Genomic DNA, 19,291 nt, shown 5'->3' with positions numbered 1-19,291 from the left:
CAACATCCCTTATTTAAACTCAGTATTAAGATTTTGAAGTCTGTTTTTAGAGCCACATGGTTACTGGAGTGGGTCTGAATCCAGGAGAGAGACCGAAGAGTGAAGAAGAGGGAATGAATCCTGCAAAGTGTGCCATGCTGCCAGACAGCAAGGGCTGTGGCTGTGGACTAGAGCAGGCAAGGGAGAGATCGTCCTCTGAACCTGTCTGCAGGAATCTCACCTCAGAGTTATTTGCAGGTCACATTTTTGGGCAGAAGTACTTGTAATACCTCCTTCTGTAGCTACTTCTTACCTGCTTTTCTTATAACGCAAGAGGTGGATGCTGAGCCCAGGGAGTTTGTGGCCACACAGGTGTAAATACCAAAGTCATCAGCATTAACAGAGAGAATAGTTAACAGCTGAAAGTTTTTGAGCGTGGCGGAGATGAGGATCCGGCTGCTGCTGTGGACAGGTATCCCATCTGAAAAGCAGAAGATAGGAGAGATAAGTACCCTGAAAATCCATGCCAAGGTGTCTAAAACCCTGCCTGCACCCCTGTCCCAGAGGTCAGGGACTCCCTGGAGGGGTGGCAATGTCACCTCTGAACCAGTCGATGCGCAGGGAGGTGTGAGCCGCTGTCCGGCACGACAGCGTCGCGCACTGTCCGATGGCAGCAGCCTGATCGATGAGCTCCTCAACGAACAAAGGTGCTGCAAAGAAGAGGAAAAGCAATGATTCAGAGTGGCCAGGAGGGCTATGTGGAAAATAAATGGTCACAGGACATCAGAAAGCATCTTTCATTGGCTCAAGAACATTTCTGGTTCATGCTCTGGCATTCCTTTGGCTGGAGAATCCCCTGGGCATTGGGCACACGGGTGCAGGAGCCCTGCTCAGCCCCATGGACGCAGTTTGACCACTCATATGTGAGAATCCAGGTGGATCTTGGAAGGTGCACGAGGAACATAGACATTGCCCAGCCCTGCTGGTACAGCTATAGGCAACAGAACAGCTCAGAGGAGAAACAGAGCATGACACAGCAAGAGTTTTCTTCTGGCCTGGCTTAAATGTGGGGGCAAAACTACATGATGGTATTTCAAGGATGAGGGGATCAGATCAAGACAGTGCCAGAAGAGAGAAGAAGAGATAAAAGATGGATATGGAAGGAGGAAAAAACCCACAGAGCATCAAATCTGCTGCTGTGTCCACGGGAAAGGGAGAGCTCAGGTTTTTTTCTGTGTTTCTCCAGGGTTTTTCCTCCGCAGTGCCCTGGAGCTGCCAGCCTCAGCTCGGCTGGGCTCTGCTGAATACTGGGGCATCAACCTGACCTCAGAAAGCGTTCCTGCTAGAGCCAAGGGGAAATTTGCCTGGGAAAAAGCAAGTTCAGCTTTGCTGATGTGCCATTTGGGGCTGCCCCACCGTCTTTTGTTTCATAGCTCTGCAGCAGCGTGTCTGGCCCTTACACATGTGCGCTGGACCTGGAGTGTAGGCATTCACAGTTCCCTGCTTCTGCCATCCCACCCTTGGATACTCCATTTGTTGTCTTTCTAGCTTACACGTGGATTTTATTCCTTTGCAGTGGCTTCCTAGAATGGCTCCAACTTGCAAGCAATGCCAAGACCAGACCATTTTAGCAAGGACGTAGTTATAATGTAAACAGAGGAGGCTGGCTTGTAGTGCCTGAGTTGGTCCAGGTCATCTCAAGACAGTCATTGCAGATCCATCCTTAGCAGCTGGCCTCCCACAGCACTGTCATATTCAGTAGTGATACTCCACGATACAACTATCTGATGACATGCAATAGCAATACCTTTCTCCTTTGGCATGAGGCTTGGTAACCTGAATGAAGAGAGTGCGGATTTCCTCTTCAGAGATCCTTCAGCCCCAGTTAACAGCTCCTTTTCTACTGCCTCCCTTCCCAGCTCACCGAACTCTGTTTCGAGAAAGGATGAGAAGTCATTCAAGGCCATCCTTCTCCCTCTGGCATCCATTTACGGCAGACAGTTCTGCCGTTCGTACATAAATAGCTCAGCAGTCACAGATTTCCTTATTAACGAGCCTTCAGTCAATAGGGAAGGCTGTGACAGTTATTACAAGCAGAATGATGTCCTGGAAGAACAGGGAATATCTAGGGCTGGCAGAGAAGAAAGGACAGATTCTGTTGTCCAGTGTCAACTTAGGTAGCCAGGGTGACTTCACCAACTTCTCCCAGTCGCTTTAGCTGTAAAGATTTACCCTGGTCAGATGGTAACTGCAGAAGAAACTGCAGCAAGGAAAGCATCATCCAGCCCTGGTCTGCTTTTGTGCAAACTCAGCCGGGGGAATTTAAGCCCCTTCCATCAGCAGATTAACCCAGCTGACCCTGCACTGAAGCGAGCCAGTGACGGAGAGCTCGTGGTGGGGCTGAAGACCGCTAATTTCATAACCTGCCACTGCCCGTTTTGCAACGACAGCCTAACCACAGCCTCAGATATGCTGGGAAAAAAGGAAAAGGCAGATTTAGTAGAGCCCAGTTATAGCAGCAAATCTGTGATGGCACAGTGTACAATATTTACCTTCCTCTGCCTCTGGCTCTGGAGAGATCTTTCCTTTTAGGATCCTTGAAATATGGGCAACAGAAGCTTTTACTTTCTTCTTCAGACTCTGCTCCGCTGACTGCTCCACTGAATGAGACCTTGCATATGGCTTAAAGAGTCCCGGCTTGTTGTAGAAGGAGCTTTTCTGCTTACCACTTGAGTCCTTTTGGGCGCCATACATTTCTTTATGACTCTCTGACCCTTTTGCCATGGCCTCAGATATTTCCAAATGGTTCTTCCTGCTCCTGTCCTTTGCCTCTTCTCTGATGCACAATCTTTTATCCTTATGCAAATGTCCTGCAGGAGGTGACCTTGCCCTCTCACCAAAAGGTATAAACCGTCTACCCGTTGGTTTGGGTGGAGGCTTCCTATAGTTCATAAATTCAAATGGAAAATAGACAATGTCATACAAGTCAGAGAAATTCAAGTAGGCAGGCTCTACCTCTGATATGTCAAGTTTTGGAGTTCCACTGCCCAGACTGGGTGTTTCGTCTGACAGGTCTTTGATTTTCACTAAAGAAACTTCTGGGTGTTTACCGGTGTCCTTGCTCACTGACACCTGACTGGGTCTTTTTCCAGTGTCCAGGCTATCTGTTGAGGAAACACTCACTTGGCTAGAAGGGGGCGTCTCGAACGCTAGGTCCTCCAGATCTTCACATTCATGAGGAACTGTCTGTGCTCCCTGCCCTTCCAGTACCACTGACTCCTCACTCAGGACAAGATAGGGTTCTGCAGGGTCATCCAGCTCAGAGACTTCTTTTTCACCCCCTTGTACAGAAGGGAAGGAGGTGTCTGTGAGTGCTTGGCTACCTGGGCCTTTGTAGAACATCTCTGTGGGAGGAGAGGTGTGCTTTCTGCATTCCTCCTCCCCAGAAACTGACTCTGCCCAAACATTCATCTCTTCAGAGAGGGAAACCATCTCATCCACTAGGCCCTCCAGCACAGCAGACTCTTCATCACTGTAAAAAGATGATCTGTGATGTGAGAGCTCCTGACCTTGATCCCCACAGAGCAACGGTGGGATGGGTTTTCCAGCATCACAGCTTCCACTTTCTAAGGCAACGCCTCTACCCTCACCATAAACCTTTGAACGTTCCTCATATTCTAGCTCATAGACTGAAGCTGGTGGAACTTCTGCTTGTGAAGCAGGTAAGACACCTGGAGGCCCACCCTCCAGATCAGCAGAAACTCTGCCACTGGGATAGGCAGCCCTGTGCTGCTCAGACACCCAATGTCCAGCCTTGGGGAAAGGAGCAGGCGCAGTCTGTCCAGCTGCTCGGCTTCCACGTGCTGTCACAACAGATGTCACCTCACTGTGAAGTGGTGCCTTTGGATGTTCTAGCTTTTCACTCTCACAGACTGAAGGGAGGCCAGTATTTTGGGAGGACACAGTTCTAGCTGGGTGTCTCCTCCCCAGAAGAGCAGGCAATGGGCCACTGCCTTCAGAAACCGTCTGGGGTTCAGCTCCCTCGATTTCAGCCTCATGGGCCAAACTGGGAGCAATCTCTGGGACAGCTGAGCTTGCACTCCTCAGAGCAGGAAGGCTTCCCTTGCTATGAGCTGGCCGTTCCCTTTCAGCCTGCCCTGCTCCATCGAAGACCGAAGTTGGCATTGATTTTGGTGGCAGGATTTTGGGAACAATGAGGTGCTCCCCCTTCACGATGGAAGATGCTATGTCTACATGAACAGGAGCCCTCTTGTGTGCTTGGCTTTCACCATCATGGGCTGCCGGTGGAGTGATTCCTATAATACCTGGTCTTTCATCCTCCAGGATAGCAGATCTCACCTCTTCATAGGTCTTCAGCTTCTGATGAGCACCTTCATCGGCTGTGTGCAGAGCACTTAGGGTATCTGTCCGTTTGCCCACCAAGACAGTAGTTGCTGGACCACTTTGACCAGGAAGTTCCTGACTTTTGTCTTTACATACTGGAAGTAAATCGGTTTCTGTTTGCGGGCCTGTGGAAACAGTAGAACTTTCATGCTCCATGAGATCAGATTTGGCAACACCATCAGCAGAAGTCTTCTCATGTGAATGTTTCTGCCTTTTGTCTTTCCAAGTTGGAGCTGGGGCTGTCCTTTTGATGAGCAAGCTTCCGCCTTTTAGATCTGGATGGATGTCGGTACTGTGAGCAGGCTCCTGGGGTGGAGAGATGCCTGCCTTACTTGTAGGGTCCAACTCGGAGGTGGTCTCTGGTTGTGCGGGAGCTGAAACGGAGTGTTTGCCCTCCTGGAAAGCCATGCCAGAGGCACTGCCTGGGGGAGATTTACCCTCCATGCTTTGATGTTTTTGAGCTGATGATGCAGGTACATCTGAGCGCTGGGCAGTTAGAACGGGGCTTTTGCCTTCTGAATCTTCAGCTTCCTCCTCAGCGTAAGTAGCTTTTGACTTCTTCAGTAAATGTTTCCTGTTCTCTTTCCTATGAGGTGACACTGAACGTCTCTCTAGCTGTTGCTCAAAACCAGCCTGGCACCCATTACCCTCACATTGTGTTGAAGGGGGCTGCTCTTCTGAACAATCCTTGCTGGCTCTCCTAAAGTCCTCCTGCTTCGAAGTGTCTACAGAACATCCCTTGCCAGGCCCCGCAGAAACGTCGCAGTGGTCACTGCCTTCAGGGCAAATTTCCTGTGACATTATATCACAGTCTTCTTCCAAAATATCTTGTTCCCTCACTGATCTTGAGGCTCTCAGCCTGTAGTCGTCCAGGGAACGGCTTCGGCTAGCACTAGCAATGGCAGGATGTGGTGGTTTCCTTGCAGTGTCAAATGAAACTGATTTGGTCAAGGACCCAAGCAAACTTTCCCTGTGATCATCTCCATCGTCAGACTTTCCTTCCTCTTCTTCCAGTTCAAACTGCTCTAGAAGGGGTTCACGGAGACCACTGAGGGGCACTTTTGAATATCCAGCTTTCCAGAAAGTCCTTCTGGCTCTATCCAGGTGTCTTCTGAACTCCCTGCCTGGTGAGGAAGGTCCCCTTGCAGGTAGCTCAGCTGCTTGGCTGTAGAAAGTGCTTTTAATGACACTCTGTCTAGGAACACAGACAGGTGGCTTTTCTGTTCCATCCCCAGCCTTTTCAACTCTGTCCTTATCAGATAAAAATACGCCTGGCTTATCTTTCTGGCATAGGTGCGATGTGCTTTCTGATGAAAGCTCAGCTGATGAAGGCTCAGCAGCAGCGCTTCTTTGGGACTGCTCTGCTCTTTCATCTTGAAGTCCGGGATGGAACCCCTCCTCTTTCTCCTTTAAGATACTTGCCATGAGCTCTTTGCTTTCTGTAGGTGATTTGTCCCCCACCTCAGCTTTCACTGAAGCATACTTCCTCCTCATGGGTTTTACTGGAGGGATTGAGATTTTGGAGTGCTTCTCTTCACTTGCATGTTTCGGAGGCTCCTGATGGCTTGGTGCATCAAATATGGACAAGTGCAGTTCGGGTGTAGAGCCAAAGTGCCTCTTCTTGGGGAAATGCGAGTTCTCATTGTCTGAAGAGGAGCCGCTGGTACTGGATGACGTGCTCTCTTCAATCAGATGTCGGGAGATGGCCAGGGAGGTGTTGTCATGAGTCCTTTCTAGGATTTCTGGGATAGACCGCATTACCAGTATGGATTTATAGCACATCAGAGACCGCTGAAAAGCAAAACAAAATACAGCACAATCAGATGGAAGCACGGTAGGACTACTGTAAAGCAAGCACACCAAAGTAAACTTCTGCACTCTTAAATACCACACATACTGGCTTAATAACACAGTGCCACCCTTTTGTACGTGTCGTCACTCCGGGCCTCATTTGCTCTCCAAGTCTTTATCTTCTCATTCACAGAGGTGAAACTATACTGACAACACTTGCTGTTGTGAATGGGGAAGCAGGACCCTACTTGAGATTTTCAAAGACAATCTGGCCACTCAAAGCAGACAGAAAAAGGAGTTTTTAATGGAACACATCAGATTAGAGCCTAGCTAGGGTAAATGACCTTAAATCTGTCGACTGCAGTACAGCCCACAGTGACTTAGGCCAACAGAAGACCTACCATACCGTAGGAGGTAGGATTCATCTGCTCTAACTTCTGCCGTGTGAGACACCTCGGTTGAAGTTGAGCAGCTGGCCTCCCTTTACAGCCAAGAGAGAGAAAAGGGCATCTTCGGAAGGCAAACAATCTGATTATTTTAGAGAACTTCAGGAAAAGAGGAATCTTCTTGGGACCTGTCTGTAATGCAGTACCAATTGCAAAGGCAGCTGAGGGTACCTAACTTAGACACAACCATGCATCTTGCAGGCACCTGCATTAGACCAGATGATTTCCAGGCAGTGAAAGCCTGGATAATTTATTTCTGCCATATCCATCGACCACTCTTTCTTCGGCTTATTCCCCATTCATAGCCCAGCTGAGATCTCTGCTGTGCTTGCTGTCCTGGCCCAACAGACTTCAAAAGATGCAAATGTAATTACAAATAAATAGAACTAAAAAGAACCAACATAGATAAAGGCCAACTCACCTGCCACTTGCTCCGAGCCACAATGAATTTGAGCTGCTTGGTATTAATGAAATGAGCTTCTTCGAGGGGGAGATTATGCTGCCAGGTGGGATGAGAGGAAAATCATGGGTTAAAAAATCCTGACTTCATTTCCTGAGAAGATTTATTTATTTTTAGGATTCCCTCCTTCCTGAATTGTTTAATTTAGGAAAGTTACAATAGACCAAATGCTACAATCCCCTCATGTCTAAACTGTAGAAAATCTCAGCTTCTCAATGACAAAAACAAGCTCTGATCAATGCATTTCTTTAAATTCCTTTTTTTTTTTTTGTTAGTTTTTAGCTTTTCTCTTTAGTGATTGAAGGCACTGGAATATAAACCATAACTTTGCTCTGCAAAGCCACAGTTTCCTTTCTATACAGACATGTTATATCTGCTCATGTCACTATTAAACACCAATGTATCTCCTCTTTCTGAAGAGCCATGCCTGAACTTCTCTGTAGGACAGAAAGTAGGACACCAAGAGAAAAAATAACCAGTAAGTAACATCCAGCAGCTTTAAGAGCTGCCCTTCCAAAGGTCTCTTCCAACCTCAATATTTTTAATGACTCTACTAAAGAACCAGGACAAACTTACCATGAACCACTTGTGGGAAAGACAGTCCAAAGCACTAGGCCTGGCTCTGGTAAGAGAAAAGATCACCATTTTAGTAGCAAGTTACTTTCAACGGCAACCACAAGATCTTCCTGAGGGTGCCTGCTTCACGTGGAGACGCACATACACTTTTGTGCTTGTCCTTAGGCTGCTGTTTTAGAGCCAAGAAGCCAAACAGAGACACAGAAGCTTTCAACCCAAGGTTTCCTTCCCTGGAGGTGAAACGATCCTCCTTTTTCAGCCTGAGACCCCCTGCAGATCCTCAGGAAGACCCCATGGCACTCTGCAGGGAGCCTGTTCAAGGGTGGCGAGAGCAGACCTAAGAGTGACTTTGACTCTTTAGGTGGCCAAGGGCAAAAATAGCTTTGGCAGCAGGCAGGAAGAATAGAAATGAAATTAAAAAGCAAGTGACTGCAAACATGCCTTCAAGCCACCTTTTATACTTCAAATTGCTTAATGAATGGTGTTAATATTATTCAATTCTTGCATAACTCCCTCTATACCAGTCCTTGCTCTTCTCACTTTCCCCATGTCATTTCAGAACCTCATCTGCCTGGAGGATTCAAGGAATAAGGACATCACCACACCAGAAACAGGTCAATTTGGCAAATTGCCAAGTTGTGTTTTGGGTAATGGGGAATAATAAAGAAGAATTGGGGCATAATGCGGCAGATCTCGCTCAGCTTTCTATTTTTCAAAAGAACCACACATCTGATGAGCTGAGATCTGCCTGCTGAGATACCGGTGTCTTTGCACACTGGCTGTAGGAAGCACAAAAAGTGCACTCACTTGGGGTGCTGCTGTAGGATCCTTTTCACGAAGTCCTTTGCATCTTCACTTAAGTGAACAAAATCAGGAACAGTCCATGAAATTTCCCCATTCTGGATATTTAGAAGGGTTCCTCTGTCGTTCTCCCCAGCAAACGGAGACTTGCACGTTAGGCTTATTTATTGAACACCGTAAAATAAAAGGAGACAAACTTTAGACTTTTATTTGCTGTTCAAATGATGGAAGCACAAATGCTTAGATGGGGCTTTAAAATGCTTGAGGGACTCCATGTGTGGGACTTCCAATGCTTGTGAGCAGCGCCTCCGCTAGCAGAGCACCTTTCACCCCAGCGTTACATGGCACTTAACTGAATTATTTATCCCTGTGTCACAGATAAGGAATGAAGGGGTTGATTTTGCATGGCTACAGTAGGGTGTTGGCTAAACCAGGTAAGGGGAAGACTGAACCTCATCCACTGCTCTCATTGCTAACTGCTGTCAGGTCTTCAGGCAGGAACAATGACCAAAGCCCTGGGCAACCAGAATAAAGGAGAAAACCACAAAAGAAATTGCACTTATCATAGAAGGACTCAATGCTTCATTTGAACCCCTCACTTGAAGGTACTGGAGGGCTCTGATTGGCAAAGGGGTATTGAATGAGTCTTTCCGAGAAGATTTATTTACCTTAAATACGTGATGACTCCAACGGCCCTGAGGAGAGAGGGAACACAAATGTCAGGTGTTCGTCACTATTTCTCCATCCTTCTCAACCACACAGCCCTTCTTCCCGCCACTAAACACCCTGGCACAGTAACTTCACCTTCTTCTCCTCACCTTTCCAAGGAAGATAAATCCCAAAACTGATTGGTTTTACCCTTCAATTTTTTTCCCTTCAACATTTTAAAAAATTGTTCTCAAGTAATCTTCCATTTTTTAAGCACAGACAGAGGAGAAGGCTCCAAATACTTTTTTGGAGTTTGCTTGCCTTTTCTAGAAAGCCTCTTAGGATCATCCTCTCTAATTGCTACCTCTAATAAAGATCATCTTCTCTAAGATGCTCCTTTGCATTAATTAGCTGTCAGCATTCAATTATGGTTGAATGAAACAGGCAGAAGGAGATTTAAAGCGCCCTGATGGGTTTTGCATTCTCAGTGTTCGCTTTCAGTTTCCCGTGTCGTTATCACTACTCCATTTACTTATTAACAAGAAATGGAAATTCAGGCTGCCTAGGGCAAAAGATTTTTAGAAAGATGAGAGGTTACCAGATATCAGTGGCTTTTGACACTGGTGACTGAGAAACAATTTCGGGGGCAACAAATTCCGGAGACCCGTATTTGCTGAACTGAGGCTCAAAGGGCGTGATCTTCTGAGCAAATCCAAAGTCACAGAGCTTAAGGTCTTCCCTTTCAGGATAAACCATGAGGATATTCAGCGGCTGGTAAACAAAATAAAATAAAAGGGAGAAACTTCTCTTGAAAGCAGGCAATATTTTCAGTTGTAAGTAAGAATAATTCGAATAGAGAATTCCCGTTCCTTGGCCAACAAGAGGCTATAAGCTAGACTTGCCATTGCACATTACCTTAATGTCCAAATGAAGGACGTTGTTGTCATGAAGATATTTGATTCCTTCCAAAATTTGCTTGATATACAATTTGACCTAAAAAACAAATAAATTATGAAAAAATTATTAAACATAAATAGTAAATAAAAGGATCCCTGATTCCAGCAGCATTTTTTATATATGAGAGCGGGAGAGACTGAACTAGAAATAATTTTAAAACAAGAATGAACGTCTTATATTAGTCGTGCAGTTGAAGTAAGATGTGAACTAAATATTACCCTGTGGAATGAAGCTGTGCCTTGTGTGTGACCACCTCGCCCTGCTGGAGTCTTCTATAGGTGAAAAAGCCCTTACTTTGGAAAAAAACCAACCCTACATACACACAAAAAAGAGATACAGAAATCCTGAAGTTTGATGAACCTTATCAACTACCTTATCTAACTCAAACTCAGCTGTGGCTGAGTGTAAATCAGGCAAACGCATTTAAAACACAAATACATTTTAGAACTACGTTGTAAACCTATTTTCTTGACCATATGTAGATCCAATCTGACTGTGACTGAACAAGGAGTGACAATTTACGGCCAGTTTCAGCTTTGGAAGTCCTCTACTTTTGCCATTTTATAGTGTTACCTGACATTTGGTCTTTAAAGGTCCCTTCCCACCCAAACCATTCGATATGATATTCCCTCTGAGTATTTCTAAGAAAAATCAATTTTACCAATAAATATGGGACACCTGGCTACTAGATGGGAGATGTGAAACATTTTGAACTTTGAGCACCAAGGATCTCAAAAAAAAAAAAACCCTTAGAAACTGGAATTTCAGCCCTTGGTTTGGACACTGAAAGGGAGTGGATAGAAGTACAGTTGTGAGGGGATAACAACAGTTGTGAGGTTGTTAAGCAAGTGAGGATACAGGAACTCCAGGTGAGAGATAGCAAAGATATTATGATAATGAGAGAGCAAATATCACCTGTATTAGGCTGAATGTGATGCTGGTGGTCAAAACCACGGGCTGTTTCTAGTTATTCCCTGAAGAAACTCAACTTAGTAATGAAAGCTGATGGGCATGCATTTTAAAGGCTGATTCTGTTTTGACAGACTGTCACTGGTTCACAGAGATTCCTCCTACTCAAAAAGGAGAATGCACCTGGAAGTGCCCACCAGCTCTGGGCTTTCAAATGAGAAAGAAAGATTACCTCTGCTTCAGTGACGACACTCTTCTTGAATAAACGGTCAAGGAGCTCTTCACTGGAGCATCTGACAATGGCATTAAGGGAAAACTGAATTATGATTAAATGCTTATTTTTACTTTGTATACACCTCGATCCAGCTAACAGCAGAATTCACGATGTGATCTCAGGTGACGTGGTGTGCATGTGTCCTGGTTTTGGCTGGGATAGAGTTAATTTTCTTCCTAGTAGCTGGCACAACACTGTGTTTTGTATTTAGGATGAGAAGAACATTGATAACACCCTGATGGTTCAGTCGTTGCTAAGCAGGGCTCACACCAGTCAAGGGCTTTTCAGCTTCCCCTGCTCTGCCAGGGGCACAAGAAGCTGGGAGGGGGCACAGCCAGGACAGCTGACCCCAGCTGGCCCAAGGGCTATTCCACACCATATGACATCATGCTCAGTATAGAAACTGGGGGAAGAAGAAGGAAGGGGGGGACGTTTGGAGTGATGACATTTGTCTTCCCAAGTCACCATTACACGTGATGGAGCCCTGCTTTCCTGGGGATGGCTGAGCACCCGCCTGCCGGTGGGAAGTAGTGAATGCATTCCTTGTTTTGCTTTGCTTGCACGTGTGGCTTTTGCTTTCCATATTAAACTGCCTTTATCTCAACCCGTGAGTTTTCTCACTTTCATTCTTCCAATTCTCTCCCCCATCCCAGTGGGAGGGAGTGAGCGAGCGGCTGGGGAGGGCTGAGTTGCCGGCCGGGTTTAAATCCCGACAGCATGTAATTCGTTAAAGTCTCTATAGCAGCAGTGTCCTTCCTGCAGAACTGGGCTGCTCTAAACCTGTGCTCCCTACAAGCAAGAGCATGGTATCGCTCATGGTAAAACCCACCTGCTGGCTATCGGCTTTTCTGCTCTGCACTGCATTTTCCTGGTGCTCACCGAGACTGGACCTCATGGAAACAGAGTCCTTCACTTCCAGACATTTCAGAAAAGAGTTTTGGTGCTTAACAACTGATTCACACTTGCATACACAAATATCATGATTTTTCCTGAACCAGCAGACACTGTACTTCAGTGAGGATCTCTCAGAGCTATGCGATCCTGCAGTGCCAGAGCAAGATTGTGCGTGTCCTTTTATCTCAGGCAAAACCTAAGAAATGGTTAATTGCTTAGTTATTTCATAAATGAGCTCTACCTAGTACTTCCCAGCCTCCTCAGATAAGCAGCACAGAAAAGGATACAACTCCAGAATTAAAATCAGTGTTTTCCGTGTTTCAAACTGATCCAGGAGCCTGGTAATTCTGTCATGGGACAGAGAGGCAAGAATATCCCTTTCTTGATGTGCTCGAGCCTTCGTTTTGCTTCGCAGAGGAATGAATTTGGCAGCACAAGACACTCTGTTCCCTTTGTGTACAACTCGTTTCACAAAGCTGAAGCAGCCCCTGTGTACAAATCAAAGCACAAGCCCTGCTCAGGCTTGGTTCAAAGCCCTCTGCACAGCAGGTATAGACCTTCGCTGTCCCAACCTTTGGCAGCTCCCTACTGCTCAGGGCTTAAATTCCCCGACATCGAAAGTGCATTTTCCTGTATGTGAGCTGCGATTGCCCTCTCCTGGCTGTCTCCAAAAGTCAGCAACGAGTTCACAGCCAGGGAAAAGCTCTTCCAGGTGATACAGCCTTGTGGTGGCAAAGGCTGATGCTCTTGGATCCCTTGGATAGACACAGTGCTTGTGCAGAGGTCGCTATGGGCTCGTCATGCTAACGTGGCCAAGAAGCCATATCTGGGCACCTAACCTGTCAGTCTATGCTGGTGTTTTTGCTGGTTGGAGCTACCTGGACCTATGGGCTCTCCCATCCTCTATCAGAAACCTCAGGAAAGTGTTTCCAGCACACCTGCAATGGGGTGATGTATTGTGTTGGTGTGGCAAGGTTTTGGTAGCAGGGAGGCTACAGGGGTGGCTTCTGTGAGAAGCTGCTGGAAGCTTTCCCTGTGTCTGATAGAGCCAACCTGTTCCAAGACAGACCCACCACTGGCCAAGGCTGAGCCCATCAGCGATGGTGGTAGCACCTCTGGGATAATGTATTTAAGAAAGAGGGAAAACCCTGTTGGGGAACAGTAGCTGGCGAGAGAAGAGAAGTGAGAGGATGTGAGAGGAGCCAGCCAGGCCAGAGCAGCAGGAGGGCAGGAGGAGCTCCAGGGACTGGAGCAGAGATTCCCCCACAGCCTCTGGTGCAGCCCCTGGTGAGGCAGGCTGTCCCCCTGCAGCTCACAGAGGTCCATGGGTTCTGGCTGGGCTGGTGACCCTGCATGGGACCCACAGGGTCCTGTGGGACTGCACCCTGTGCAAAGAAGGGACCCACACTGGAGCAGTTCATGAAGAACTGCAACCCGTGGGAAGGACTCACGTTGGAGCAGTTTGTGGAGGACTGTCTCCTGTGGGAGAGAGCCCAGGCTGGAGCAGGAAAGGAGTGTGAGGAGTCCTCCACTGAGGAGGAAGGAGCAGCAGAGACAGCACGTGATGAACTAACCCCAACCCCATTCCCCATCCCCCTGTGCCGCTTGGGGGGAGGAGGTAGAGAATTTGGGAGTAAAGTTAAGCCCAGGAAGAAGGGAGGGGTGGGGGGGAGGTGTTTTAAGATTCAAGGGGGTTTTTATTCTCTCCTACTCTGATTTGACTGGTAATAAATTAAACTGATTTCCCCAAGTCTGTTTTGCCCGTGACTGTGGTTGGTGAATGATCTCTCCCTGCCCTTCTCTTGACCCACGAGCCTTTCATTGTATTTTCTCTCCCCTGTCCAGCTGAGGAGGGGAGCGATAGAGCAGCTTTGGTGGGCACCTGGCGTCCAGCCAGGGTCAACCCACCAGAGGGGACCTCCAACTTCTGCCAGTACTTTTCCACCTTTTCAGACTTTTCCACAGTAAGCCCCACCTCTCCTTCTGGTTACAGATGCTCAGCAGCTCAGGTGGAGGATTAGATATTCTCCAGCAGTGATGCTATAAAGTTGGAAAACTCATTTACCTTCCAATCTCCTGCTTAACCTCATAAAGAGAATGGAGCTTTCTCCTGGTGGCCACTTTCTTTGCTGCTTGGTCTTTCTTAGCTTTGGAAATGAAGGAAAATATAAGTGTTAATATTCAGACACCAATGCCTTGCTAACAGTGTGCAACGTTATTACAAGACAATTTAAGGCAGGAAAAGTTACGGGGGTTCTCTAAACTTCTGCACAGAACTAAGTGGAGCTGTTCAATGATGGAACCTGTCAATATGAACTTTGGGGCTGCGTCTTCACCTGACATAAATCAGAAGAGCCAGGCTAAAGAGCAGACCACCACCAGAGACATGGCCCCACTCATTTCTGTGGCCTATTGTATCAGTTTGTCATGTAGTCTGAAGCAGAGAAAAAAAACCCCAAAATCTCATTTGTATATACGTATGTAGGTCACTAGATTATTTGCTTGTATACTGGATCCTGCCGTACTGGTAATACACAAATGCTACGCAGGAACACAGAGCAGCTACCATACGGGTACCAGGAGATGACTGCAAGAGAGAACGTGTTGCAATGTCCATGGAAGCAATTCCTGCAGCTGAAAGAACGACATTACCTTCATGCACGATAAGCTCTGCTTTGCACAAAACCTCCCCTCCTGCATTTTTGGCGACGCAGGTATAAACACCACCATCTTCCAAGGCAGCATTGTCCACAACTAAGAAATATGTTGTTCCTTCCTTCCCTTGATGGAGCCTGTTGCTGTCTGTCAGCAGTGAAGTGCCCTGAAAGAAGAAAATGACATTTTGGCACTGGGAAAAAAAAACCAAGATGGAAACAGAAGTTTCTTCTCTTCAGGAAACGAGATACAGGAGCAGAGCTACCACACAGACTGTTCAGGCTAGCAAATCTCAATAACAAAATGCTGGCTGAAGAAGCCCCCCACGCCCCCCACTGTTCCTCTGCTTCCACGTTACCCAATAACATTTTTGTTTCCTAAGCCATTCATAGGAGCACAGGCTTGGGAGGGATCGCCAGGGCGATGTGGTTTATTCTTCAGCTCTCCCAGCACACCATGCCTGAGCAGTGAGCCCAGGCAGCATCAGCTGCTTTGCTCCTGCGTGGTCTCCAGCTTGTGCTGGCACTTGTGCTGCTTAATATATTAATATATAATATATCAATATATTAATATATCAATACATAAATATATGAGTGTATCAATATATAAACATATATATAAATATATATTAATAAATGCTATAAAAAAAGAGACAGGATGGAGCATGTGTGGCACAGAGAGCAGATTATGCAAAAGGACCTGATGAGACCACCTGCCTGGGCAGTAGAATGCCAGATAAATGTATATAATACAACAAATGTAAAGTGATGCAACCCTGTTCCACCACGTGAAATGTTGGTCTCAGAGCTGTTCCTTACTACACCGGAGCCAAACTTTGAGTTACAGTAGAATCATAGAATCGTCTAGGTTGGAAAAGACCTTTAAGATCATCAAGTCCAACCATTAACCTAGCACTGCCATCCCACCACTAAACCATGTCCATAAGCACCTCATCTGTCCTTCTTTTAAGTAGCTCACTCCACGGCAGCGCCGGCTCAGTGCTTGGTGGCAGTCAAAAAGTACCAGATGTTAGGAATTCTTTGGGAAAAAATGAAGAGTAAGACAGAAAGCATCATCTAAATCCTTGGTTTGCCCAGGGTGTGGTACTGTTGCAGCAATCTTCTTTCTGTAACAGCTTCCAGATGAGGATTGACAGAGCAAATTGGGGCTCGTCAGCCTGGAAGGGAGGCTCTAGCAATATGACATGGTAGAGCTGTACAGAATTATCCATAGCCTAGTGAGTGGGCAGGGATTAACTTTTCCTGGTACAAGATGTAAGGACCAACACATGTGGCTTGTGGTAAATGTGTACGGAACAGGCAAGAAGAGGTGGCACTTTGGGCAGCACACTGTCATTGGGTTGAACTCCTTGACAAGGGACATGCAACATGTTTGCGTGGGTGCAAGAGGAGACTGGGTAAGCACGTGGAGAGCTTTGCCGTGGGTTAGCAAACAGATGAATGTTCAGCTAGCTTGCGATAACTCTGAGCTGAGAACGTCAGAGATGATTGCAAGAATATTAACAGGGTGTATCATACGTTCTTGCCTTCTTCTTTTAAAGTTGTTCAGGTGCATGGGTGTGCATGTGTGTGTGTGCATGGGAAGGGGTTCTTTGCATTTTTGCTTGGTTTTTAAGGTTATTTTATTTGTCTGAGTAGCTCATCCTTGCAGTTCCCATGCCAGAAAAAAAAAAGGGAATAAAACTTACACGTACACAACACTTAGTTGGACAGAAGAGTTACAGACAATCATTACAGAACAACACTGGCTTATTTCAGGGGCACTAAAATATTCTGATGAATAATAAATTATTTCTCCATCTTTTCTATGGGATACGCATTGTCCTTAGCCACACTCATTTTACCAGCTAGCTGCAGAAAAGATACAGAGCCTGGAAGACACATCAGCAATTGCAATAAACCACTCCTAATCCCCTCCCCGACCCCAAAACTACAGCACACATCTTGGTGGCCCTCAGGCAGGAACCAATCTCCCGTCCTGCCCATCGTGGTCCCCAAAACCATCTTGGTTGCCCTCTCTGCGAAAGGAGCCACAGTGACACCAGAGACAACACGGGGCGAGATGCATGGCTGGTGGTTCCAGCGAGACCTGCAGCTGCTTCAACAAAGTCTGTAGATATGACCCAGAATTGGCGTAAGAGGTATGGGATGGAAGAGCAAAAGGAATTCCCCACAGAAGCACTGCTCAGCCAGGGAAAAACCTGCGCTTACCTTAAACCACAAAACGGTAGGCTGAGGGGTTCCTTCAATGACTGCCTGAAATTTGGCACGCTCCCCCAAATTCACCTGCACATCCTCGATCGTCACTTGCATATAGGGAGGACCTGGTGAGACACAGGGGTTTGCTGCGCGCACAAAACCGTAACTTTATTCATAGTGTGCTGATATAGGCTGAGTTACTCAAATGGGATTTATAGGACTGGCCATGTAGGATATAGCATTAGCTTAATGTCTAATCAAGAGGTATCACAGCAATATATTTGGGGCTCTTCACACTGGCATTACTTTTAAGCTTCTTATCTTCACACATATCCGTTACTTTTTGTTTCATAAAAAGTTACTGCTCAAGAAATGGGAGTATTTAAAAAAACAGTCACCGTGAGTTCTTACCAAAAGAGAAGACAGTGGCAATCATGGGATGTGGGAAAGGGAAACAAGGTTCGTTCTTACTTGTTGGGGTCTTCTCCTCGGTCTTATACACACAAGTTCTTTCCGTGGTCTCGATATAAACTTCACTGTGTACATCCCAGACCACATCCCTTTCTCTTCTGTACCAGTCTCCTTCCCCCGTGGCTGGTGATGTTCTGTCACAAAGCCCAAGAGAAAAGATCATTAAGGAGTCACACACACAACTACAGAGATCACAGAATCCCAGAATGGCAGGGGTTGGAAGGGACCTCTGGAGATCATCCAGTCCAACCCCCCTGCTCAAGCAGGCTCACCCAGAGCAGGGGGCACAGGACAGCGTCCAGACGGGGTTTGAATACCGCCAAAGAAGGAGATAAAGGATCACACCCTGCCATTGATCTGTGTGTTTAACCACCAGACGAATAATTATTTACTTAACATTAATACAAGAAGAATTTTGGTTCTGGGGAATTAATTTCTCTCCAAGCTTTTCTAACCTTCTTGCACAATGTGTATATGAACAGGGTTCTAAAAATAATAACAAACCTACAAGAATTGGTTCAAGTCACCACCTGCTTCCTCCACCACAGAGGACTTGCTTTTCTTGCAACAAAGTCTGCCATATTCAGACACCTTTATGTTGAGATGGGCATTTACCTGGTAATAGGAACAGTGCGCTCCTGAGTTCTTTCATCTCCAGCAGCTGCCCCTTCACGGGAAGGACCGGGGCTGGGCTTTGGCACGCCTGGTTCTTCAGCTGGAATCTGCCTTTGCGTTTTGTCTGGTGGGTGGTAGAAACAGGGCAAATAAAGACACGTCACCTGTGACAGCATGCCTGAAACCCAGAGCAAACCTCTGGAGCCATCTCTAGTCTACCTTGTATCAGAACTGAGCCCACCTGCCCTCAGCTGAGCGCAGTCACTGAAGCTAAGAGGAGAATTTGGCCCTTTTGAGAAGACCACATGAAGCAAAGGGCTTGAATAACATCAGAGAGACTGAAGGGTGGCACATTGCTGACTGGGTAAAACTAACTTTTCTGTATGGAAACACACAGGGGCAAAAATAGGTAGGGACAAGAAGAAATAGGATGATTGGAAGGACAGTGTGTGTTCAATATATCCTTTATAGGAGCTAATTTAACTGTGTTTGAGTTCCAGCCCATGGCTATGATGAAATCATAGAATTATTTAGGTTGAAAAAGACCCTTAAGATCATAGAGTCCAACCGTAAACCTAACCTTGCCAAGTCCACCACCAAACCATGTCCGTAAGTGCCACATCTTTTAATTCCTGCAGGGATGTCCATTGGTAGCTTGGTACGCATGAATGCTTCAATTTAACTTTGTGTTATGAGAACAGTTCTTGACTCACTGGTGCAATCACAGACAGCATCAGTGAAATGGGTAAGCTTACCTCAATATAAAACTGGTGCTCAAGGCAGGCCCTAGCTGGGGGGTACAATTAATATGGAAATAATATAGAGATATGCTAATATGGAGGACCTGGTGATGTTATGATGTCAGCATTGGTGCACCTCCACTGTGTTCTTTGAAAATGTCCTCGTACAACTCTAAGTTACACCAGAACGAGGTTTGGCATCTGGGGCTTAGAGGAACAAGGAAGCAAAAGGATGGTGCAGCTTGATGGCAGTTCAGGTATTGTTCTTCTTTTATTGCTACTTATTATATCAGATATATATTGGCGGGCCAGAGTCTAGTTGGAGGCTGGTAGCTAGTGGAGTTCCCCAGGGCTCAGTACTCAGCCCAGTCTTGTTCAATTTATTCATCAATGACCTGGACGAGGGGACAGAGTGTACCCTCAGCAAGTTCGCTGATGACACAAAACTGGGA

At 46.4% G+C, this 19,291-nt stretch overlaps 1 protein-coding gene across 1 annotated transcript in view; it reads right to left on the bottom strand.

Annotated features, from left to right (window-relative positions):
• The window catches only part of OBSCN (obscurin, cytoskeletal calmodulin and titin-interacting RhoGEF), a gene marked incomplete at its 5' end in the record, with an annotated part of 163,633 nt that overhangs the window by 7,942 nt on the left and 136,400 nt on the right, over positions 1-19,291 (bottom strand). The window contains 17 exon segments of the mRNA XM_035892522.1: positions 293-460; positions 579-689; positions 1,787-1,909; positions 2,532-6,174; positions 7,042-7,119; positions 7,657-7,702; positions 8,464-8,616; positions 9,126-9,152; positions 9,704-9,876; positions 10,021-10,098; positions 11,204-11,264; positions 12,427-12,627; positions 14,205-14,286; positions 14,792-14,960; positions 17,026-17,138; positions 17,485-17,618; positions 18,100-18,223. Of these exon segments, the coding sequence (XP_035748415.1) occupies positions 293-460; positions 579-689; positions 1,787-1,909; positions 2,532-6,174; positions 7,042-7,119; positions 7,657-7,702; positions 8,464-8,616; positions 9,126-9,152; positions 9,704-9,876; positions 10,021-10,098; positions 11,204-11,264; positions 12,427-12,627; positions 14,205-14,286; positions 14,792-14,960; positions 17,026-17,138; positions 17,485-17,618; positions 18,100-18,223 (5,484 nt within the window).

This window comes from Egretta garzetta, unplaced genomic scaffold (assembly GCF_000687185.1).
Source record: "Egretta garzetta isolate BGI_Z169 unplaced genomic scaffold, ASM68718v1 scaffold124, whole genome shotgun sequence".
NCBI lineage: Eukaryota > Metazoa > Chordata > Aves > Pelecaniformes > Ardeidae > Egretta > Egretta garzetta.
The sequence above is the reverse complement of the archived record's forward strand: the minus strand, read 5'-3'. Positions and strand labels throughout refer to the sequence as shown.